At 41.1% G+C, this 25,643-nt stretch overlaps 1 protein-coding gene across 1 annotated transcript in view; it reads right to left on the bottom strand.

Annotated features, from left to right (window-relative positions):
• The window catches only part of LOC311527906 (thrombospondin type-1 domain-containing protein 4-like), a 336,872-nt gene that overhangs the window by 211,644 nt on the left and 99,585 nt on the right, over positions 1-25,643 (bottom strand). Inside the window, exon 5 of the mRNA XM_084642345.1 lies at positions 18,491-18,923. Coding sequence (XP_084498471.1) covers positions 18,491-18,923 — 433 coding nt within the window. The remainder of the gene's footprint in view (positions 1-18,490; positions 18,924-25,643) is intronic.

Below are 25,643 nucleotides of genomic sequence, written 5' to 3'. Positions count from 1 at the left end.
AACATTTTGATTAAAAAATGTAATGTAAAGCAAAACAATTGTAAAGCAAAACAACGTTCCAAGTTCTTGCAAAAACAGTTATAAAAGGGCCATTAATAAATGGAAAAACTTTGAAAATTCTTGATCAACTCTAGTTACAGACCATGACCATAGATAGTAAACCATGAACATATGGGTTGGCAAGAAGTTAAAATTACCAGCTGTGGATAGTGCTGTATCTTGGCATGTTTAGAAGGAATAAGCACCTGAATTGACTAAATCACAGCCCTGCCTGAAGCACTGAGGTTGCATCTACATGTCTGCTGCAGTACGTTTCTATGCCTGGTTATGGTTATCCACACAAAATAATTAAGGAATGATGTTATTTGAAACAAGAGTTTGAGCAGAGTTTGAGGCAGCAGATAATGCAAAGAGACTCACTTCTTAATAGATAAGTAGCTGGTTTCAAGCCTGCGCTGTGTCACAGATGAAAGTGACCTTGGTGGTCTAATTCATGTTTCCTGGATAGGCTTGTGTCCATATCACAAAATCATCATACTTCTGCCAAAATTCAGAACATCTGGAAGTACCTAATCAGGGAAGGTTCATTAAGAGGTTATACTTCAGACCTATACTGAGCTGCACTGATGCAGAGCTAGGGGAGGATAGTGCATGCAGGCAGGCACTGATAAGCTATCTTAGATACTTATATGTACATCATCACTGTAGTACCTGAGCACCTCACACTCTGATAAAACACCCGGTGAGGAAAGGAAGTGCTATTATCCCCTTTTTACAGATGGGGAACTAAGGTACAGAGAGACGAAGTGACTTGCTCAGGGTCTCACAGGATGTTTGTGATAGAGCACAAAGCACAGGAATACTTGTGGCACCTTAGAGACTAACAAATTTATTTGAGCATAAGCTTTTGTGGGCTACAGCCCACTTCATCAGATGCATAGAATGGAACATATAGTAAGAGGATATATATATACATACAGAGAATATGAAAAGGTGGAAGTTGCCAGACCAACTTTAAGAGGCTAATTAATTAAGATGAGCTATTATCAGCAGGAGAGCAGGCTTGAACCCCAATCTCACAGACGAGTGCTCTAACCATTGGACAATCCCTCCTCACTGTGGGTCTTATAAAAGCCCATGGGAGTCTTTTCATTTAACTCAATAGGCTTTGGATTAGGCTTTACGTGAGGGCCTAAATTCTTGTATTCATTCTTCGCTTTCATGAATACTTCCGTTCTTCCACAAACATTTAAAAAGATGAGCTTTGACAATTTACACTCACTAGGTATGTCCTAACAGTTTTAAAAGGGTTTCTAGATTTCACCAGTAAATCACACAAATGACAATAACTGGGTCCTTGAATAAGCAGATGTTTGCCCTTATGTTTTTTTTTAAAATAGAGAACATACTTTTCATAGTATATTTATTGCTTTTCAAAAGTATATTTAATACACTAAACTCCTCAACCTGGTCCTGACTTCACATGAAAGCTTTTAGTTTCCTTTCTATTCACTTAAAGAACAATTTCCAAATAAAATCTACTCAATTTATTTAATATATTTAAACACATTTTATCCATACATAAAATACTTATGATCTACTAGTTCCATTTTAGTCACTGACAGCCAAGAAAATAATTGAAAAGTGAAAGATAGGAATTAACATTTTACCTACATGCCTTCTACACAGGTTGAAACTCTGGCATGCTTAGCATGCTTCCCAAATACATATCAAACTTTTAACGTGCTCACACATCATCAGCCTCTTTCTTATTCAGGCTTGTCTTTCTGCAAAGCAAAGTCACTGACAGGGCAAACATAAATAATTAGAACCTTTCACTTCAATCAACTCAATATCATGACAGGCATTTCCATATATAATTCCTATTTGAGCACCACTGACAGTGTTTCCACTATGTCTTTCAGCAGTCTACTGCCGTGCCCAACCTCTCCCTGTTCAAGCCATTTTCCTAAGGTACAATCTGAGCTTCACGGTAGATGGAAAAGAAGAGTTACCTTATCAAGTTATCTAGTCTAATTCTTTCCAATTTTAGCTGTAGGCCATTTTTTCTCCCTTTTTTAAACCACTTTCAGATAACTTGAATAATCTTTTCTCGACAGTGTTTTTTTGAAGGGGTTCGTATAGTATAATGTAATAGCTCTCAATCTCCATTTTTCCCAGAATGCAAAAAAATGAAACTCCTTCAGTCTGTCTTTGTATGTTGAATTCCTCATAGTTATACCATTCTGGAGATAGGTCCTTTGAATTTCTTCAAATGTTTATGCTCTTTGGGACAGAAACTGCCACGCATTATACATTTATGCAATGCCTAGCACAATCAAGCACTGGCCTGGTTTAATTGCTAGGCAGTACCCCAGTAAATCATAAGTATTCAACAGTAGTGGTTTTTCAGTTTTGCTCTTATATAATGCCAGGACTCTGATTCACATACAATATCTCATGAGCCATATTTTCTGAGTGTGCAACTACATTTGAGCTTATAGACATACAGAGCTTGCATGTTACAGCAGCTTCTGTTTCTTTTTGATACTTAAGAATAAAATTCATTTGTGAGTGTATGTTTACCTGCTTTAACCTTGTAAATACCTCTCATTTCTTTTTCCTAGTTAATAAAACTTTAGTTTATTACAGGATTGACTACAAGTGTTATCTTTGATGGAAGATCTGAGGTACAATTGACCTGGAGTAAGTGACTGGTCCTTTGGGACTTGGAGTAAACTGAATATTGTTGTAACTTTTGGTGTAAGGGATCATCAATCACAAATACAGGATTGCTGGGTGGCAAGACAGACCAGAGTACCCAAGGGGACTGTCTGTGACTCCATGTTAAGGCTGTTATAATACTTGAGGAGTTCACACTTGATACTTGGTTGGTGAAATCTAAGTATAAAACACACAACCAGTTGGGGCTTGTGCCCTGGTTTGTAACAGTCTGCCTGGAGGCTGGCACAACTAATTTATATGAACCCCCTGCTATTTGTCTTTTCTCCCAAGCAGTGGTGAGCTGGAGCCGGTTTGCACCGGTTTGATAGAACCAGTTGTTAAATTTAGAAGCCCTTTTAGAACTGGTTGTGAGGTGCCGACTCGATGGGTGCTCCAGCCCTGGAGCACCAAAGAGGAAAATTTGGTGAGTGCAGAGCACCCACCGGCAGCTCCCTGCCCCCCCCAGCCCCAGCCCACCTCCGTTCCGCCTCCACCTCCTCCCCTGAACGCGCCACCCCGCTCTGCTTCCCCGCCCCTCCCCCCCAGGCTTCCCGCGAATCAGCTGTTCTTGCGGGAAGCCGGGACGGGCTGAGAAGCAGGCCGAGGCTTCTCGCTCAGGCCCAGGGAGGCGGAGGTGAGCTGGGGCGGGAGGGCGTGAGGAGGGTTGCCCACGCTGCAGCAGGTAACCCTAGCGGAGGGGCACGCAGGGAAACCACTTCCTGCCCCAGCTCACCTCCGCCACCCTCCACCTGAGTGTGAAGCCACTGCCTGCTTCTCAGCCCCCCTAGGCTTCCTGCAAATCAGCTGTTCTCGAGGGAAGCTGGGGCAGGCTGAGAAGCAGGCAGCGGCTTCCCGCTCAGGCCCAGGGAGGCGGAGGTGAGCTGGGGGGTGAGGAGGGCCGCCCGCGCCTCCTCGTGCTCCCCCCCCCCTCAGCTCACCTCTGCCACCCTCAGCCTGAGTGTGAAGCCACAGCCTGCTTCTTGACCCCCCTAGGCTTCCCGCCGAACAGCTGATTTGTGGGAAGCAGGGTGGGGCGGAGAAGCAGAGTGGGGCAGCACCTTCAGTGGAGGAGGCGGAGCGGAGGTGAGGTGATCTGGGGCCGGGCGCGGGGTGGGAAGTTGCCGCGGGTGCTCCAGCCCAGGAGGTTTTTTCCCCGTGGGAGGTTTTTTCCCCAGGGAGTCGGTGCCTAAGGTGCCACTTTTGATGTGATCAGTGGGGGAGTGGCCGCTCCCCCTGCTCCTCCCCCAGCTACACTCCCCCACACCTAGGAGCCAGAGGGACCTGCCGGATGCTTCCTGGGAGCTGCCCCAGGTAAGCACCTCCAGGACTGTGCCTCTGGCTCTTAGGAGTGGGGTGGGCACCCACTACAGTGGCCCACAAGACCCTCCTTCCTGGTTCTGGGGGCAGTCAGGGGACAGGGGAGGGGGGTGGATAGGGCAGGGGTGGGTCCTGGGGGGGTGTCAAGGAACGCGGGCGGGTTGGATGGGGCAGGAGTCCTGGGGGGCGGGGGTGGACAACAACCCCCTCGTGGGGTGAGGAGGGAACCCGTTGTTAAGATTTTGGCAGCTCATCACTGCTCCCAAGTATTCACAATTCTGCTCTCTTAATTTATGTTGGAATATTTTATCTGGTATGGAAGTCAAACTAATTGATCAGCAATTTCCTGGGCTTTCCTTTTTAAAGATACTGGTACATAAAACTTTTACCTTTCAAGCCATCTGGTACCTCTCCAAATTCTTATACTTTATTGAAACATATTTCTAGAAGTTCAGCAATTTCCTTTGCTAATACAAAAAGAAAAGGAGTACTTGTGGCAGTGTGCATCTCATCTAGCCCTGCTGATTGTATATGTTCCGTTTTACCAGGTAACTCCTTCACCAATCCTGTATTGTTAACCTTTCTTCCTTTCTCCATCTGTTAATTGTATTAAGTTTTCTGCATTCCTTGCAGCTAAAATACAATTAACAGAACATGCCTTTTGGATGTATGAACAAAATACAGGCAACGCCTGTCTCCAGCTTTTTAGGAGTGCAGCTCGAACTTTAAATCTTTTGTTCCGCTATTGATTTCAGCTTTGCAGCACTGAAGAGTTCTCTGAATTCACTTCCAAAGCCTCTGAAGTGTTATTTGAACCTAATCTTTATTAGCTTTGCAATGCAACAGAAACAGGGACAATGCAGCAAGTATATCTGTTACTGCTCTAGCCAGGTTTCAGAGTAACAGCCGTGTTAGTCTGTATTTGCAAAAAGAAAAGGAGTACTTGTGGCACCTTAGAGACTAACCAATAACTAGCCAGTTGTTTTCCCACAATAACGCTTTCCAGCTTAAATCACAGACCTTCCAATGTCAAGGAATCTCAGTTAACAAAGCACCTGAAAAATTCTTGCCTAGCTTTTATCATTATTGTATTTTATTCTGACTGTGCAAATCTGCTAAACAGAGAGCTGTTTAAATGATTGGGGGAAACATCTCTTCTCACATTTTCCACTGCCAGTGGGAGGATTCAAGTTCAGTCTCAAGTCTTACATAAAATTTAGTGACTCCGTTCAATCACAGATAAACAGACCATATCACTCCACTGTGATATGGTTTAGCATACTTGGCATTTCAATATTGAATAGGTCCACAAGAGAACTGGTGTGGGAAAACTAACAATACAACTGCCTCCACAGCACCTAGTCCACAGTTTTAAGGGGGACTCCTGCTTCCACCGCTGTCTATTACTAAAATTTCACAGACACAGATATTTATTCCAGGAAAATAAAAACCACTTGGAAAAAAAACAGCTTCTACGTTACCTATTTTTAACAATAAGAAAATGGAAACAAAATCTAAACATGTGGAGACATCTCCTCAGTTGGTGTAAATAGGAATAGCTCCACAGAATACAGAACTACATTGATTTACACTTTTGATTGTCTTTCCAGACCCTTGATCCATCAGACAGCCAGATGTCTATCACCTCACTCCAGAAGAAATGAATTTTTTTAAAAAAGTCTGCGAATTTTATTTTCTCAAGTTTTTGTCAGTGCCCATTTCACTGTGCGATGGATAGGCCATTAAGCATTCAGATTGGGCTGTCCAAAGGGATCTTCTCTGGCTGATCTTAGCCAATTTACTGCAAATCCTTAGCTACCTTTTTACCCTGGCTGCTCCCATTCAAATATGCTGCAGGAGTCCATCCAAATTCAAAAATCCTTTCACTAAAACACATTTACAGAAACCGTGTGTCATGCTTGAGGCATTTAAACAGCACCACTGTTGTCTCATTTAATGGGAAACCAATGAAAATTATTTCTATTAGAGAAAACCTGGCAAAAAGTCTTAAGAATGTCTAAACATGAAACCCTTCAGATTAGCTGGTTCTTCAGTGTCTCATCTGGCTTTATTATTCAAAAACACAATAAAAATGATGGCATATATTTATAGTCACCACCAAAAAATGTGCCACAGCATATTTGCCCTAATACAAGAGATAGAAACAAATCAAAATGCTTTCACAAGCAGAGTTTTTATAAACTAAAAAGTGTTTTCTTTATACAAGAAAAAGTATTGTCAACTCCAGCATTGTTTTTAAAAAGGTATCTATGCCAATTTTGAAAGACACTAAGCCAAATTAATACTTGGTGAAACTCCACTGAAGTCAATAAACTTAAAGCAGAGATGATGTGGTTGGCACATTCAGTTTGTAGAAAATTATGCTGACAATTAAATCTGTACTAAGACTGCCAGTGATATTTGATTTGGTTTTAAAAGACCATCTCTACAAGGCAACTGATTTTTGCTGGGTCATTAGGGGATACCTAAAAGCAGGTTTAGATGTACATTTTCACTTTCTGGTTCTGCCTTTCTTTTCTCATTTTCTATTTATGGGCACTAGCATAAGTCTAAAGCCTATGGCCATGATCCTATCACTGGATCTGTGCACCTATGTGGAGTTCTATTGATTAAATATATATCTATGTGTCTGGAGTTCTGCTTAAGTCAATTGGGCTCTGCACAGACACAGGAGTCTGTCTACATAAATCCAATAGCAGGATAGGAGCTTTGTGTTTGCTCATTTACTCCTGCTGCTTATTTCACATTTGAAGTAATAATCCTAATCACAGCAAACAGTTCTGAGGATACTAATGGAGGATCACCACTTCAAGTGAGGACCAAGCAGGAGGAGCAGATGAACTAACCACAACAATCCCATTTCCAAGTCCCCAGCAATGCAAATAAAGGAAAACCACCAGCTAAAATTCACAGGTATATCAGCAGAATCATTTCAAAGCAAAATGCTTACAGTTTTCTGCAAGGAATGAACAGAAATTTAGTATTTCTAGTAGGCATTGTGTGCAAATCTGCTTTGAGTATGAACTTTGTTCTAACCCGTTATTCCTTAATACAAATAAGGAACTATACAAAAACCAGACAAAAAGCAACTTTCTTTAGAACACATTGTAATACACAGTAAATGCAGCTTCCTCTAGGCTTCTGCTCAGCACAACGCTCCTCAATCAGCATGTCAAAGAGTTACCTGTGCCACCCCTTTCAGTTGCTTTTATGGATACTATGCCATTTCTCATGTTGGGGGTTCTTGCTTTCATCAAAAGTCAAGACCCTGAATATCTGCTAATGCAATAAGCTCTTACTATTACTGCTTTTCCAACATGTTGTATTCACCCCCTGGTTCATACTTAAAAATAAAAAGATGTTCCAATCTACTATTTCTGTTCATCATTGTGTTACAAGTGCTTTGTTATTATTATAGGCGGGACCAGCAGCATGACCTATTATTTTTATGGTCACCCGACACTTTCCATTATAAGACCCTGTTTTAGTTGCTTATCACCTTGCCAGATTAATTGGTCAGGCTGAAATATTCCATGCCAAATGTCTGCCTTAGGCTGAAACTTTTTGGAAAATTTCAGCCTAAATGGTTCCGCCATTTCCAGGAATGAGGCAGATAAAAAATAAGGGTTTTTTGTCATTGTTAAAAAAAAATTCTTAGCGAAGCTTGAAGCACCTGGTTTTGGAGTGGGGACTCAAAATTTGGCAAGGGGTGACTTTGTGTAAGGCTTTTTTGGTTTGTCAATTTTGTTTGCAATTTTGGTTCAGGTTAAACCCTCCTCCCTCTGCCAGCAAACTGAAAAAAATCAGTTATTTGACCAGCTCTAGAAAACATACTATTTTTTCCTCCACAGGGCTCCTGCCTTATTGAGTGCACAGGCCTATTTGGTCCCCATGTACATGATGGATCCCCGAAAGAGATCCCGCTAGTAAACCAGAAAGGCCTTATTTGTTCAGAGGGGAAATACCAGGGGGGAAAATAACCTCAGGGAATCAGGGATCAACTAATTCTGGGGGACAACAAATGGAATGGAATGGAAGTGAGGGTCATATGTTTACAATCAGGGTGCCAGATGGGGACATTGAGCAGAGAACCCCAGATGGCACCCACCACACCTCAAAGGTGTCTAAGGAGCCACTGGGTACTGCTTGGAAGGTGTGTCATGCAGGAGGCAGGGAACTGTAGGAAGAGAAAGTCTCATGGGTAAGGCAGCTGAATGCTGCCTTGGAACACTGGATTCTATCCCTGTCTCTGCCACAGAAAGTCAATAGGAGTTGTGCTTTGAATGAAGCTATATAATGCTAAGCACTCTGAAAAAAACATATCCTGGGTGTCCCATATTGGGCACACAAAATCAGTGGATACTTTTGACCTTACCATCTTTGCCTCAGTTTGCCTTATTATTTTTATTAATAAAATATAATAATAAAATAACAATAACAATCCCTCATCTCCAAAGGGGGGTTGTGAAAATAAATTAACGTTTGGGAAGCACTCCAATGTTAGAGTGATGAGCACTACAGAAAAGCCCAGGAGGAAGTTAATTCTGTTTTCAGAGCAGGGTTTGAACAGCATGTGGTAAATAAGGCATGGGGCTATACATTGAATAATGCTGCGAAAACAAAATATTGAACAGCGGTTCATTAAGTGAGCACCATCCATTCCATGCACTAGATAGGCAGGGGGCTTGTAGAAAAGAGTAGTATGTGATCATGTAATTAAAGATTAATAACATCCTTTTAATGTATGTGTGTGTGTAATTTATACAACACCACAAAAATGTTGCCATCAGAAAGCCACCAAGCATAGGTCTCACAGCTGCAGTCCAAGGTAATTAGCATGCTTTACTATCTTCAGCAAATGATAATGCAAACCACAGACAAATAAAGGGAGGAGAAAAATGCATTCCTTGGCTGGGAAGTTTTTGCAAGTTTAAAGTCAGAGACACAGACAGTTGGCAGGAGAGAGTTGGGGATATTTCCCTGGCTGCTTCTCCCTACAAATCAATCACTTCCCTGCAAGCATAGTAACGACAGAACTACTGTTCATCTAGTGTGCCCAGCTCCTTTCCTCGCCTTAAATAATACAAGGAATTTGGCATTAGCTTTCCATAATTGTAAGGTAAATGTTTATGGAATAACAGCATTACTGTACGTGTTGCTCAAAAGATAGTTCAGTACACATGAGTGTGTCTCTACACATACGGTGTGGCTTTCTCTCCTGGACATTATTACTGCATCAGTACATAGAGCAAACCTGCAGTGCTCTGTCTCGGCTTTGTCGGGTACTGAGAGTGTGTGCTAATTATTTGTCCTTTGCAGTGTTATCTATGAACTTGGCCCTGATATTCCACATAGAAAAGGCCTATTCAACTGCTTTTCTCATCACAGTACATCTAGGGCCAGTCTTCAGTTTTCAGCTCTTCTGAATGACCAGTCTTTCTAGGACACCCTTGACCAAATTATCCTTCAGCTATGCCCAGAGAAATACCCATACCTAGCTATGACCTTAGGTCCATGCTCCCTAAGTATTTGCATCGCTCTGACCCCTTGCTAACAAACAGCTGACAACTTCATATACTGCCTGGCCTCTCAGCACCCTCCAGCCAAACTCACTCTCACCCCACCCTCCGGTTCAGTGCTTCTGTTCCTTCCCCACTGATCTGTGGCCCAGCACAACAGGGTAGCAAGGCAGCTTTCTTTCCCTGCCAGATCTCATCTGCACTCTTTTTGTGCTCTTTGCCTGCTGTCTGGTTTATGCACTACCCAATGCTTGCTTGGCAGTCAGTGGCTGCAGGGGTGCAAGGTGGGTAACGAATATGCACATGTTGAAGGAATGTAGTCACAAGTGAGGAAGCTGGATGGCACACTGCATACCTTACTTCAGTGAAGTACCTTCAAAACATAGGATCAGCCCTGTTCTAATTACTTCTGAACCTGTCCACATGGCCTTAGAAAAGCAAATCACCTTAAGCTTGTGGTATTGGGCAAACCTTCTTAAAATGTCAGAGAAAAATAGATTCTTCCCTTGAGAAGACTTGCTGATACCATAGTCAGCTCTCACCCAAAACAGACATTCCAGTAGAAGGTGCTGTATGACAGAATGTGTATGTTATTGTATTCTTTTTGAGCGACGATGAATAGTTACCAAATGTTCAAAAAGCATCATTTTTTGGAAAACAATTTTAATGGCATTTGTAAATGAATTCACAGGATCTCCCTTGAATGAGGTTTCCAGAAGACTGAGACTTCCACTGCTTCCAAAGCCTGGATGCAATTAAACCAACATATAAGTAAAAAGTGAATTTCTTGTTCAAATTATGGCTGTGTTTAATATTAAGGCAGCAAAATTCAGACAAAGCATCTTGTCTGAAAAGACAAAAGAGAATTTAAGACGCATTAAAATACCTTCTAGGACATTGTGTGTGCAGATAAATGACAGATATTCTAATTTACACACTAATATTAAACATACATTCCTGACATATTTGTCAATGTAACAACCTGACTTTAGGTAGTTGAGGTTTTGAATTTGAAATTTTATTTTAATCGCTTAGTTTTCATCTTTACAACATGGTACTAGCAGTTACTTTCAAACAATAACAAAGCTGTACATCTAAATCATTCAGTCATTTTATTGTGAAAAAAATAAATTCAATTCAACTTGACAAGCGGCAGAATGATGACCTTTGAATCACCACCACAATTCAATTTTTAGTGCTAAAACTGTTACTTGGAACTGATGAGGTGATCAGATGTTGCAAGCCGTTTTCCCCCTCCCCTTCCCTCTAATGTGACATATGAATTCCATTGACTTTAAGGTAACTTCCCAGACATTTCCAATTACTAAATCAAACCGACTATACTTAGTTGGCCAAAAGCTCAGGAAACAATCTCTTTAACCATTTGATATGAATTTGGCGCCAGTTATAAAAATGTTAGTCATTCATCTATCACACTATTTCTGGACACAAATCAGGGTCTGAGTCTTCAGAGAAACAGATCCCCCGCCTCCATCCAACCTCAAACAGTGTACTGACATCCCTCAAACTTCAGAAGAGGGCTACACACTAACAGAGACAGATCCAGTGACAGAACGTAGACCATAATGAACCCTCATGAAGAGATATATGTAGGTTTGAAAGAATTCGATTTTTTAAAAAATAGTTTCAACAGCTATTATCAATGTTTATTTTTAAGAATTTTCTTCAATTTTTATCCATTTAAATTTTAACAGTTGCATAAAATTAAGCACAGAGCACATAAAGCCTTTCTGTCCACTCTGGCATTGCAACAGAGCAGAGTGACCCTGGGTAGATTGCAATGCGGAGATTTTTTTTCAGAGCAACTTCAACTGCAATGGTAGCAAGAACAACTGTGCACCAATGCAAGCAGTTTTTAGTGAAGATGGGGTGTTTTACAGGCACATTGAGGTGCTGCAAAGATGTTGCAACACCAAAATGCTCTAATGTAGATAAGCCCCAAGATGTTACTCCAGGAAATCATAGCTGCATGCAGGCTTTGCACTGCATAGTGAAGAAAAAAAGTTTCTAAAGAGTTACAGAATATTAGCATAATAAACTATCCTCTCATTAGGATTTTGGAGATTCTGAGTATTATGTGCAAAATATATTCTTGGGACAAACTTATCTTGACAAAGCATGGATGATGTACAGGAGTGTTGTACATTTATTGTATTGAATCAGCAGGGAAGAGAATGTACATGCTAACTCAATGTAACCAGAAACCCCAAAAAAGTGTTAATTTTCACCACTTCACAAGAAAGCAATTGGCTTTTCTTGTATTGGTCTGGATGAAAACACTTCCTCAGCCACACACAGCACTCTCCAGCATCATAACGACTATGACTCTCTAAAAGGTCCCAATTACATTGTGTATATAGCAGAATAAATGCAATGTGGATTATAGCCATGTACGTTCAGTGATCTGTAATTGAAAACTCCTGGATTTACAAAATGGCTGGAGAGCAGGAAGACTGAAATGCCAATATGTGAATTTGATGAAGTACCTGAAATCGTTCCATCAAAAACAGAATGGATTCTGTACATTGAATTCAAACTGCTTCCAATATTGTGTGGATGCCAATGAAATATTTTCAGTCATAGAATATGAACCAAATGTCTAACTTTCACAACAAGTCCCAGAAAGATTTAAACAATTTAAAGAGAATTCACAGAAGGTGAGTGTGGATCGAGTGACTTGAGGAAAGACTAAAGGAGCTAAACATTTGTGTGAATTGGCCAATCTTATGTGAGGCTATGGTAACTGTCCACCAAGTATAAACTCCAAGAAGAGACAAGGGAACCTTTGGCTGGTTCAAGGAGGCTATACCAAGGAGCAATAGGATGAAAGAGAAAAAAGGAAAATTTAGGGTGAATACCAAAAAGAATGTCTGGACTTGTAACAGGAAGGAGGGGTTTCAGGAGAAAAGGAATCTGATCTTGTTACATTTTACTGAGTTTTAAAGGGCAGATTTGTTTGAACTACATAATGTTGAAATTAAAAGTGACTATGACAACTATTTAAAGTGGAAAACTGGACGATTTTGCAGGTTTGACAGCATGATCCTGATTTTAGCAGCTGCAGCACGTAAGAGGAGGAGTAATAATAATGCCCACCTAAGGTACAAAGCCCATGGGGACTTGTGGTAAGCACACTCAGAGGCACTTGCTACATCTGTACAAAATGTAGAGCATGCATCCCACTCAGGACACCTTGAGGAGAAAAATATCAAAAATGTCCCTCTGTAAATCTAAGCTGGGACAACATGCCATAAAATGCCTTAATGATAATTGTGGTGTTATTGCATAATATCACTACAGGACTGAGTTAAGGTTGCTTGGTTCTCTTAATTACTAATTTCTTACCAAAAGAGGTAAAATTTAAGTGTAACCTTAACTCTGAATTTTCTGGGCATATAAATGCATATACTGGTTTTGGGACACCTATAACATCTTTATGTATCCTTCAGTTATTGATATGAACTCTGAACCTTTACATTAAAATAGAGGGTGTTGATGGTCTATAGTTTTTTGGTTTTGCGTTCACGCACACACCTTGAAATATACTACACAATACCTAAAATATCTTTGGAGAAGACTGAAATCCTGTCATGCGGGGTGCAGAAAGCCCTGGCTAACTCATTAGAGGTTCCTCTACTAATTACTTTTCTCTGGCCTGGAGAACGTAAATTGCCGAGGATTGTAATAGGCATGCATACACTATGTGATTGTAAGCTCTTTGGTATTGGAGCCATTATTTTGTCCTCTATTTGTGCGGCACCTACCACAATTGGATCCTAGACAGTGCCTGGAGCTTCTAGGCACTATGGCAATAAAAATAAAATAACGTACATTCCCTGGTGGAGAAGTATTTTTAATTTATTTTCTTAACACACTGGTAGTCCCCATCCCTCTACCTATGTTAGTGATTTTTTTGTGTGTAATGGACATGCCTACATTTAGAGTTTATGGCCCTATTCGGGGTGGAGAGGTAGGTCAACACAAAACTGTCAAACGGCTAACTAGATCCTCTGTTAATCCACAGTTTTGGGCCTTTCTTCATCTGTAATTACATTTGATGCTACAATATATTGTGATGACTGACTGACAATGAACTGGTTTTTCAGGATAGATCACTGCTTGCTATGAAACAAGTTTTAGGTTAGACTAAACACATTAAAGTGAAGGCTTCTGAACTGCAAGTCGGCAAACATTTTCCCCAGTGTTTTAAGCCAGCCAAGTCCCTGTTATTTAGTCAGACTCTAATGAGACCTGCATAAGACATTGTGTTCTATAGAATATGGTAAAGAGATTCAAAACAGTGGGCCCAGTTTATCCCTGGAGTAATTTCATTATAGCCATAGCTATAGAGTTACAACAGAAATTAATCCTGGCCCAGTATCTTCAGTGAAGATACCCTATATGTTACTCTTTAGGGTAACATCTCAATGGAAGGGACAAATGATCAACTGATGGACAAACAGGAGAACGTTTAACCGTTATTCCCATAGCAATGGCTGGCATGTTACTTCTGCCACTAGCACTAATGGCCTTTGAGCTAAAACTTTAAGAAATCCCACCCCAAACCTCAAAGAATCAAAGAAACCACAGTACAGCCTAAAGTAATGTAAACTCATATAAGCTTTTAGTAAACTTTCCTATACACCTAGAAATGTCAAACTGTTAAATGCACATACAATCCTACACTGTTCAAAAGGAAACTCCCAAACTAGAGTCAAAGCTAAATTCCTTGGAAAAGGAACATCGTCTTAACCTCATTTTGCTATTATATCAAATACATAGCCACACAATTCTCAAAATGAGTAAAAACAATGCACCCAGATGTCCCAAACGAAAAGAGTTTTTAATAATAAAGTTCTCACTGAATAAAATTCCATACCTCCCCACTCACTTTTGTATCCCAGAAATATTAATGAATACTTCCTCACATCACCCCTGTGTTGGTAGTGAACAAAGCAATACAGGAAACAGAATTTCCTGTCCACGGAAAATTGTACATTTCCAAAAAAATGTTTTTTCGGAATCAGAACAAAAAGACACAAAAGCAAATTTCTGTAGAATGGAAAATTTTTCAAAAAATTCTGAGCAAGGAGCCAGCCAGTTCTCAGTCTGGCTAACCATCTGGGGAGCGAGGCAGCCTAGTGTCCCACAGAGGTGGGCAACATGGGAAGTCTGGAAGCCCAGCAGGCAGATCAGGGAGACTGCTCAGCCATCAGCTGGCTGACTGGCAGGAAACACACATGCAAGTGCTGAAGAGATGAAGCCATTTGTACAATGAGAAAATGGGTTTAGTGACCTGCAAAAACACTTGAACAAATAAAAGCTCTTCCCAGCCTCTCACTAACCAAAATCTATAAGCTTAACTTTTTATGAACCAAGCTGTCAGTCATGCAGAATGAGTTCAGCTATCAATGAGAGCACATTAAATGCACAACGATGAGGAAATGACCTAACAGGCCAAGGCAGACTGAGTTAATTTGTAATTAATTAACTACCCTTAGGAGAAACCAAACACTGGGGTACCAGTTAATAGAATCTTTCCCCCTTGATAAATTATATTTACCTCTTGGAACATACAAGGAAAAAGGAAAAGAAAAGAAAAAAGAAGCTAGCGTTCCCTAGCTAACTCTGGAACACGTCACTGATGATAAATCAAAGTCCATGTATAAAAGTGGAGACACAGGAAGAAAAAGTAAATAAGGACAAACACTATCAGCCTTGCTTTGCTCTGGCCTGGGCCTTGACTCCTCTGACTGTTCCTACTTAATTATTGTTTATAACTATTAAATACCACATCCTAGGGAGAAACTGATCCCTGATGGCAATTACAGCTTGCACTTGGTCCGTGGGAACTTCATCATCTGAATACCAGCGCTATGTGCCTGCAAGGATTTAAAATTCTAGCTGCATCACCTGCAATTTCTCTCTTGTTAAAAAGACCATTGAATAGTCACACCCATTTCTTGAGAATCTGGTTACATTCAGAGGTGCAGGGAAATGATGAGGATATGCTCACCCTTTTTTTGGTATTCTGTTGATGTCCTACCCTTAAATGTAGCTTAAAAATTTACAGTTATTTACTGTGAATGCATTTTCACTCAAGTTCCCCATGAACACTAAAACATATTTAACTTACAGTGAACTGTATGTCCTGCCACCATCCCAAACTTCGCTGGAGCTAACTTCTCCCCTCCTTCTCCATCAGTGCTGACATCTTCATTGTCCTCCCCATCTCCCAAGCCCACATTTACAACTTGCTCTTCACCCCATTCTCTGGATGCCACCTCCTGCCAAGTTTCCTCTGCAATGTCCTTTCTTCATCATCCCCACTATTAGATCATTTGGTCCATGCCTTGATCGCTCCTCTTAGCTACTGTCACTTCCTCCTTTCTAACTCCATCTCCACTCACCTGCAACTCTATCTGAAATATTTCTGCTGTAACCATCTTCCCCTCGTGCCACTCAGTCCACATCACCCACCTTGTTCCTTCGCGTCATGATCTTAATATAATTCAAGACAGTTAAATCAAGATCTTTGCACTTGTTTTCACAGCTTTACTGTAAACATTTTCACCCCACCTAACCTCTGCTCTGATATTCCCTTACTCTCCGCTACTCTAGTAACCCCTTTGAGTAGAAAACTGCTTTTCTTTTGAGTTTGGAAGCACCTTGCATATTGTGGGCATTACCAATAATAATAAGGATAGAAGTCTCCTCACAGTCCTCTCTTCTAACTTTGCCCTTCTTCCATATTTGGAATAGCCTGTCTCGCATCCATCTTGTAAACTCCTCTTCCAGATCCCTCATTACATCTTGCTTTTTTAATGGAAACTTCCAATTCTGATCTCCATCATCAACCCATCTTCTTAGGTCTGAACTGTTATCCACTGTATCACATTTGTCAGCCTGGTTTAGATTCTAAGCTCCTCTGTGCTGGGACCATGTCTTGTGTGTCCGGAAGGGCTGTGTACATACAGAATAATCCTTAACTATCCAATAACTTGATAAACAACAAACCAATGGTGCGTCTATCCTGCATAACACTTCCTACACAAGGGACAGACTGGCAACAGACTTGGGAGGGTGCTGGTTATAGTGGTGACTAAACAGAAGTTTCCACAGAGAAGTCTGTAAAGACCATTCTTGAAAAAGCTCCTGCTGACGCTTTATGTATGTCTTGAAAATGATGACTATGTGCCTTCATGCCCCATATGGCTGGGACTGAAACAGAGGGAAGAACAAGCAGGATTCAGGGCTGAGAAAGCAAGGTTTAGAAAGGGCTGTGTTACAAAAGCACATAACAGAGGTACTGAACCACCAGAGTCAGGATGTAGTGGTAAAAAAAAAAAAAAAAAAGAGTAAACTAACCCAAGCTAAACTCCATATTCCCCAAAGAGAAGTGGCAAACTGCTTTTCCCCTCAACTGCACAACTGACTGGGATGTATTACTACCCTACCCGTGCACCAGTGTGCAGATTCACCTGCCACGGCAGTCCAAATGAAAGCCCAAATACTCAAATTCCATTCCACGCCCTTTTCCCCAATGCAAGTTTATTAATTAACAGAAAATTCAAAAAACGTTCAAAATAATACAACACAGTTGGTAACAGAGACTCTTCCGGCTGTCTCTGGCTGCCACAACTGGGAAGGGGGAAACACATGTTTCTCCTCTGGTAACTTGGCACTGGGTCTCTCCTGTCTGCTGCCCCCACCTAGGGTGACCAGATGTCCCAATTTTATAGGGACAGCCCCGATTTTGGGGGCTTTTTCTTATATAGGCACCTATTACTCCCCACTCCCTGTCCAGATTTTTTACACTTGCTATCTGGTCACCCTACCCCCACCTAAGAGACAGGAAGTGTCCATCTGGCTTCCTGAAGGTCACATGCTTGTCCCCAGGCATGTGCCCTATGATTACATCTCCCAGTTTTAAAAGGCCCAAAGGCTGTAAAGGCAGATTAGGACTCACACATGCACCCTAAGGCCCAATTCTCTGTTACATCAACGTACAACTGCACTAATACTTTAGAAAAAAAACAATTATTAATATCCAAATAGCATGGCTCTTGAACTCAACAATATTAATTCACTAGAGACTGGAAAGAAGAAGGCCTCTTGTTTTAGGTTAAACACTGATAAAACTCAGCCAAGGCAAACATTGGTGAAAGACGTTTTAAGAAATTTTCAAGAAAAACAGCCAAAAATTACAGCTCTTACAAATTTGTTTGTCAAGTAGAAGAGCAGACCCTGAAAGATCTCATAAAACCCATGGGGAGGTCATCCCAGAACACAGAGTAGCACCAAAGCCAAATATTTTAAAACAGCTTTAAGAAAAATGTTATTTTTAAAAAAAATTCTAATACAATAGATTTTTACTCCTAAAGAAGCCATAATTTACCCTAAAAATAGGCACCTAAAATCAGAAACCTTAGTTTGGGGTATATGAATTCCAAAATGTTGCAAAAAGGCCATGTGATTAGAGCATGGGACTGGGAGCTGGGAAACCTGACTACCAATCCCCATCCTGTGCTCTGCCTTCTACTGTCTGTGAAGCAAAGTCAGTGCCTCAGTTTCCCCATCTATCTAACAGGAATCATACATATACCACAGGTGTGTGAGGTTTAACCACCATTTGAGACCCCCTGGGATGGATGCTGCTAGGCAAATAGTATATTATACAGCAACTATGGACATCCCCGCAAGCCACTCTTCTTTTAAATCAACATACAGTGGGTTCTTTTATCCCATGACTAACAGAATGAAGGGATTTTTCCCCCATAGTTAATAAGATCAATATATATCGTTTGATTTTAAGCCACAGGAAGAATAGAAATCCAGCATGCTAAGGGAGCTGTCTTTAAAATTGAGAGAGAAAAGAATGGACTTACATTTCTGTTGCAGAGTTTGTACTGCTTGTAGGCTCCAATGCACACAATAGTTCCAGCCCTTGGAGAGTGAGGTTGACCTTGGAAGGGCTGGCGGGATGCAGAGCCATGGTGGGTTGAGTCAGTCCCATGAAACAAACTTTGAGATGCAGGAAAGGCCTGTGAATGGGTTGGAGCCTGCTGATAAATTGAGGGCCCCAACACCTGAGGTCCACGTTCTTCTTGGTAAAGATTCCCATGTTGAACTGAAGGGTTAGGTGGATGATTGGGTGTGTTCCCAAGTCCCTGATTCTGCTCATATGCTTGGTTCCTTGTTGACTGTCGTTGCCTCCGTGTTTTTTGAGGCAGTTGCCCAGTGTCAGTTTGCAGTGGTAATATATATGGTACTTTTCCATATCCATATTTCCCTGGGCCTATGGGACTTTGGTTTCTGTTTCTAAAGGAAGGTAAAATAAAACAGTTACTGAACTGATAAATGTATGAACATTTAAATACGCATATGAACTTTATCTACAGCCAACAAACTAGACAAGAACAAATGAACCAAAAGCTTTCATTTATTTTTAACAATATGTGTACAAAGCGCTGGTCTAATTCTGTATATTGGGCATCTACACAGCCTGCAGAAGTGAGCCTCCCAGCCTAGGTCAACTGACTCGTGCTAGCGGGGATCATGTTAAAAACTGCTGTGTAGACAGCACTTTGGAGTTGTGGCTTGGGCTGGATCTCAGGATCTGAAATCTAGGGTAGTGTTTGGGCTTCAGAGCCTGAGTTCCCATGCAAGCCTCAACTTCAAAGTACTATCTACACAGCAATTTTCAGAGTGAGCCCTGCTAGCCTGAGTCTATTGACCTGGGCTGGGAGGCACACTTCTGCAGGTTGCGAAGACATACCCTCAGAGAGTGCAACAACTCCTGCTTCCTCTTTGGCTATAAGTGGTCTTGTGGTAAGTCACTGAGTATATACCAACAGAGGTGAAGACTGAGATCTGGAGCAGTGTCAGTCAATCAGACTGCACACCTAAATTGAGTGTCCCGATTGGCTGCAGTGTAGTTCAGTTTTAACTATATTTTACCATTGCAAACCCATGCAATCTCTGGCTCAGAGGTTAACAGGTTTATGTAGACTCTAACTTTTTCCTTTAACATGGCCCAGTTCCTGGCTAACTTGATCTTCATCTTTGGTGTGTTGTGGGATCCACTGGGACTGAACATATATTTTAAGTATGTAACAACAAGTTAAGCAGAACTCACATCACCCACCCCCACACCCCACGCTTATAATGTCACATTATATGACTTTACTGCAGTATATATGTTAATCCCAGTATTGTATACCACTGTTGACAGCAGCTATTTTTGTTTGTTTGTTTTCCTTGTCACCCACTGTAACTCAAAATCACTTCAGGCCTGGTTTATTTGTTTTTTTTTTTTTTGTTTTGTTTTTTTTAATGCTGCAGTCCTGGAGACCTAGAGCTGATACAATAGTTTTGTTCTAACTGTGCAGCAAATGTTTATCTCCTGATGCAGTTGTTCACAAACAGTCTCTTCACAAGTCAGTGAGGAATACATTTTTCAAAGAAGGAAATGTCTCTCCTGTCTGTAAAATTTATTCACCTGTTTTATTACCTATTATATATAAATCTGGATTACAATGAAAATGAGGTTATATTTTTAACATATTTTTTCTAGGAAACTGGAAGTTACGGATGTCAGGCATTAGTCCCCAAATCAAAGACTCTATCTGGATTCATTTTGCCTTGTATTTATTTCTTTCTATCTCTTTTTTATTGTCTCCTAAGACTCTTATTACATAAAAACCTTGGAAGTAATTTACTTTACATTTTAGCTTTAGTGGCCTTGTGGGGTTTTAATCAATCAATCTTCATGCCTCAAGGATGTGTGAACTAAAGTGTTGATTTACCCAGCCAGATAAATGGCTAGCACTCAAGTTGTTTATATGAGTTAATCTGCTCTCTGAGACTGGTGGTCATTGAGGCAAGGTTTCTTTCTCTACCTTAACATACTGAAATATAATGGGTTTGTAAAGTTAATGGGGGGGGGAAGAAAGGTAATTATTAAGATGGCAAATCGGGGGACACAGGAGTGTGTATCAGAAAGGGACAAAACCAAACCAATTCAGAAGTTCAGATAAAGCAAGCCCAGGTATAAGAAGACCTTCATCCAGAACTTGAATTGAACTGAACTAAAAAACTTATTTTTTGATGATTAAAGAAGTTTACATCAGATTTTTCCCCTTACATCTCATTTTCACACCCCTCCTCACTTCCCAATTCTGAGCAAAACCAAAAAACAGGAAGAACCAGGAAATGTGGTTACATATTTCCAAACATATTTTGCAGACTGAAGAGAGACAGGTACTTTAGTGGTCAAAGCATCTGAAATTGTGGATCTTATTCAAGCTGAACCTCCAAAACTTTTTCCCTATCAGTTTTATGCATATAGCATGTGAGAACTGTCCTGTCAATTGGGAGAGCCTACCTACATAACCCAATAACAGAACTGTAGGTTACCAAGACAGCTTTCCTCCAAAGCAATGTTCAGTTGCAAGGAAGGCGCAAGGGTTTGATCCAGCTTCTCCTTAAACACTTCATATTTTATCTCTATTTCTCATAGCTACTGATTTTTAAAAAGGTAATCCCTTATTCCCACACCATACCCATTTTAACTAATTCGTTGTCTTCGTTCTCTCATTTTAAGTCTCACCCAGCTTTAACAAAACTAAACTAAAAATCCCAGGGACTTTAATGAAAAATAAGTGTCTTCTTTCCTACATGGCCCTATACTTTTTCCAAAACATCACTATGTCCAACTACCTGGGGAGAGTTTTTAGAGAGGTTCATCACTTCCTAAAGGGGCCTGCTTCTACCAGCTCTCCTCATTACTCCTACACTCAAAAAAAACACAAACTTTATCAGAGTGCGAATTGCTTGCTTTCTAATGCTCTGGTAGAGCCACTGGTTCTCACCATACCACCAAAACACAGCCCACTCTTGCGCATTAAAAAGAAAAAGAGGAGACAAAGGAATGTCCTTGAACTGAACTGTGGACTTTGTTATTAAAATCAAAGTGTTAGTAACTCCAGAGACTGACCTGAGCAGTTTAGAGCTGGATCTAGGTCTGAATCGAAGTTGTTAGGATTCAGGTCTTGGGCTGGACATTCTACACATGATATCAGGCCAGTGGATTATTTTGCCCTTAATACGAGAGTCAGTGTCTCTCTTATGGCAGGACACAACACATTTCTTTCACCATACAAAGTTTAACATGCAACTTCTAATTATTAACATCTTTATTAGTGTTCATGCCCTCATTTTAACTGATACTGTTTGGAATGAAACCACACAGCACTGTTTGTTTTGCCTTAAAGCATTTTTCATTCACTCTTGGCAACATCCTTACAAGTTAGGAATGCATGTTGCATTAAGAGATGCAATTAAGATGCTAGAATATAAAGACGCTAGCTAAAAAATAACTTGGACACAATTAACTTCTACATTTCTTGGGGAGTGTCAGGTATAATTTATGAAGTCATGCAAGACTGAGGGAGAGAATAATATCTGGATTCATGCAGATGCAAGAACCATGAAAAAAAACCCATGACTTATCGAATGATAAGAGCTGTGTACATTGTGACCCCACCCCGAAGTATCTGGTGGAAGGGGATGGAAGTAGGGTAAGCCTAGATGGCTTGCTTTTTGATTTGACCCATCAACGGGATGGCCCAATCACCGAGGACACCCCTCCTTCCCACGAATTCTCAGGGCCCAATAACCTGCATGCCTCTATTTCTCACCACAGCCTGCTTTTGAGTGCTCTCCTTTCACAGTTATTCTGAAGAAACCAGACGGCCACTTCCCCATTATCCTTTATTGGGCAGCCTGTAATTAAGGGTGCCGCTCCCTTCCGTCATGACAAAGATGGGAGTTAGGATATGCCTTCACCCTAGGCAGCAAGCAACAGAAAAAACAACTCAGCAGGGAGGGGCACTGCCTAAGGCTCAGTGCAGTTAGCAGAGAACCACTGGGAGTTAGATTCCAGAGCACTGGCTCTTACCAATAGATCTCCCCAAACAAAGAAGATGGGTGTGTGTCAGATCTGGTCAAGCTCCCACAGCTGCATACTCGTCAGACTGCTGTGATGGGATCTAAATGCTGAATCCCAGCTGCCCTTAGCTTGCTGAGGCTGGGCACTGTTTTGGCACTGTCCCTCACTTTGGGCCAGTAGGTACACACTCCAGGTGTAGACCATATGTATGATACCCCTCTTTGCCCTGGAGACTCTGTGGTCAAATTGCACAGGCCTTGAAACTAGTACTGTTTTTCCCATGCCTCCCCTGCTGCTCTTGCACATTCCCCAGAATGCTACCAAATGTGTGAGCCTTCTGGTTTCTAGTTTAACTCTACAAGGGCATGAGATAGTTTGAAAGACAGCACACACAGACTTTACACAGGATTCTAAAACACCATGCCTCTTCACATAGTAAGCATAAGAAATATACAGACCTATATAAAGTTATAAACACCTACATACATTTCCCTGCCTCAAGTTCCTCACCACTCTAGAAAGTTCTTTGGGCTTAGAGAGAGCTCTCTGAGTGTCCAGGTTCCTTTCCCTGCAGCTCATTGGTTTCCCTTCAGAATCATAAAGCCATTTGAGCTCACTTAGCCTTCTCTAACTGCAGTTGAACAGGACCTCTCCTGCCCACAGATTCCTGTTCCTGTCTTAGTGAGTCTCTCAAGTGAATATGTTCCATCAACACCACCTGGTTCCTTTGTTTTGCTGCTGGGAATTTTCCACTCTCCACTTCTCGCTCCTATTGACAAGTTAGAGGAACTAGCTTCTCCCAGACTCAGCAACCTCCTTAGCAAGCCCACGTTCAGTCAGAGTGGTGGTGCAGCCCAATGAGCACACAGCTGCAGCCCATGTGACATCCTCAGGACCATACAAGTAGTACTGGATGCGGCCCACAATGATAAACAGGTTGAGAACTACTGAATTAGAGCATAGTTCATTAAGGTTAACTATTCTCCATTGTCCCTGTTCTGTTAGCAGAGATGACGATATTGGTTCATAGTGCGGGGAGGGCACAATTTAAAGATTCTGTGGTATGCAGCAGGGTTCAGCGCAGGGCATATAAACCCTTGCAGAAATCTGGGGAGGGGAGTCACATGGTCACCTCTGTCGGGTAGGGATGTGCTACGTCCCTTGTCAGCAAATGGTAGATTCCACTTCCATATAGTGGCATTCCCTGATACAATAATTTCTTCATAACATGAACTAGAATTCATAAATACAGAAGACATATTCCCCAAGTTGTCACAGGGAGCATAGCCACCCAGCACACGCAGAAAATCCAGGGTGGAGGCAATAGCTTGCAGAAACAGCACATGTATAAAAGACCACCACTCCCTCTGAAGATAGAAATGGTAAGAAGAGGGATCCTTGGAGCTTGGGAAGAGGAGATGACTGGCAGTAGCGGTTATTGCTGTGTGAAGTGCACCAGCCCAGGTCCACTGAACTTTCAGCCACTTGGACAGATGTGGGGAGATGTTTGCATATATCTGAGGGCAGGATTTGGCCCAGCATTTCTGAAGTGAGAATAATTTACCATGCCAAGCTGTACTGACATAAGATAATTATCCATCTCAGAGGCTTGCAACCCAGTTGTGTTAAATGTACTGACACATATCAAAGAGGGATTAATGTTTCTATAGAAATTCCTCATAACTCCCACTAAAACAAGCATTCACAGTCATATTTACACCTTTTAAAGTACATATTGTAAGCCTCTCCTGGTAAAATGGCTTGCTACATTCAGTACAGAACAGCTTTTGTGTATATGGGGATTCATTTAGGTATTAAAACTAAAAGCTGGAATGTTAAGCATGAGATTGATTGCAGTAGATTCGAGGAGTGTACCACTGGCATTAAGTCAAGGATGATCTTTTCCATGATCAGGGTTGCTTTGTTTAAAAAAAAAAAAATAAAAAATCTTGTAACTAATTTAACTATATAAGAAAAGGAGTACTTGTGGCACCTTAGAGACTAACCAATTTATTTGAGCATAAGCTTTCGTGAGCTACAGCTAAGCTCACGAAAGCTTATGCTCAAATAAATTGGTTAGTCTCTAAGGTGCCACAAGTACTCCTTTTCTTTTTGCGAATACAGACCAACACAGCTGCTACTCTGAAACGTAACTATATAACAGACAGTTAAAATACAACAGGAGCGAAAACCCCATTTAACATGCATCTGAAAGCTCAAACTGCTTTTGAAAAGGTGAAACAACTCAGGTAATAAGGAGAGAGGCATGGGAAGGTCAAATCAGCATCCTCTGATTTTATTCCAGCTCCTTCCCTTACAATTACAGCCTCCTTACAATGGTATTTCTCTGTTGTGTAAATTCAGGGCTCTTTTGCACTTACTTTTTTGGATCTCAGAGCACGCTTGGTTATCAGTTTACCTCCTACATGAATTTCCTCAAAGGCACTCCCATCCTCATCTGGGTCCAAGTGGATTTACACTTGGAGAACAGCTACAATTTTATTGTACTAGTCATAAGTGAATTTTGTCAATCTTTTATTGTAAAAGTGTGCAGTCCAGTGCTGGTCTCGAATAACTGTCAGAGTTGTCCAGAGGATGATCCTTCCTTTTGGGGGCAAATTTTGAGGTTTCAGAATTTGTTTTTGTTCTGCATTGGTTGGAAGGAGGAAAGAGCAAGAAAGACTGACATTCATATTCTTTAGTCTGATGGTCAAGCCAGCAGCCAGGGATATAGGAAACCCAGGTTCAAGTCCCTGCTCTACTTGATTTAGCAGAATTTTTCACCCCACATCATTCAGGCAAGCAGGGTTTTGAACCTGGGGGTGTCTCATCCCAGGCCACTAGGCTATCAAGTGAGAAAGTTAGCCCTTTTCTATACTTAAAAGAATTTTCAGATTGAGTGTCAGTATAGCTCTACTAGTGGAGATGCAGATTATAGCAGCAAAAGAGATCCCTGAATAGAATAAACTACACCAGCAAAAGGATTTTTTTGCTGATATAACTGCATCTACACTACGGCTTTTATTAGCATAGCTATGAAGGATTTTTTTGGTTTTGTTTTATTTTTTTAAACACTCCTCGCTAACATA

Source organism: Lepidochelys olivacea (assembly GCF_965140295.1).
Source record: "Lepidochelys olivacea isolate rLepOli2 genome assembly, chromosome: 10".
Lineage (NCBI taxonomy): Eukaryota > Metazoa > Chordata > Testudines > Cheloniidae > Lepidochelys > Lepidochelys olivacea.
Note: the sequence above shows the minus strand (reverse complement) of the source record. Positions and strands in the feature narration are given on the sequence as shown.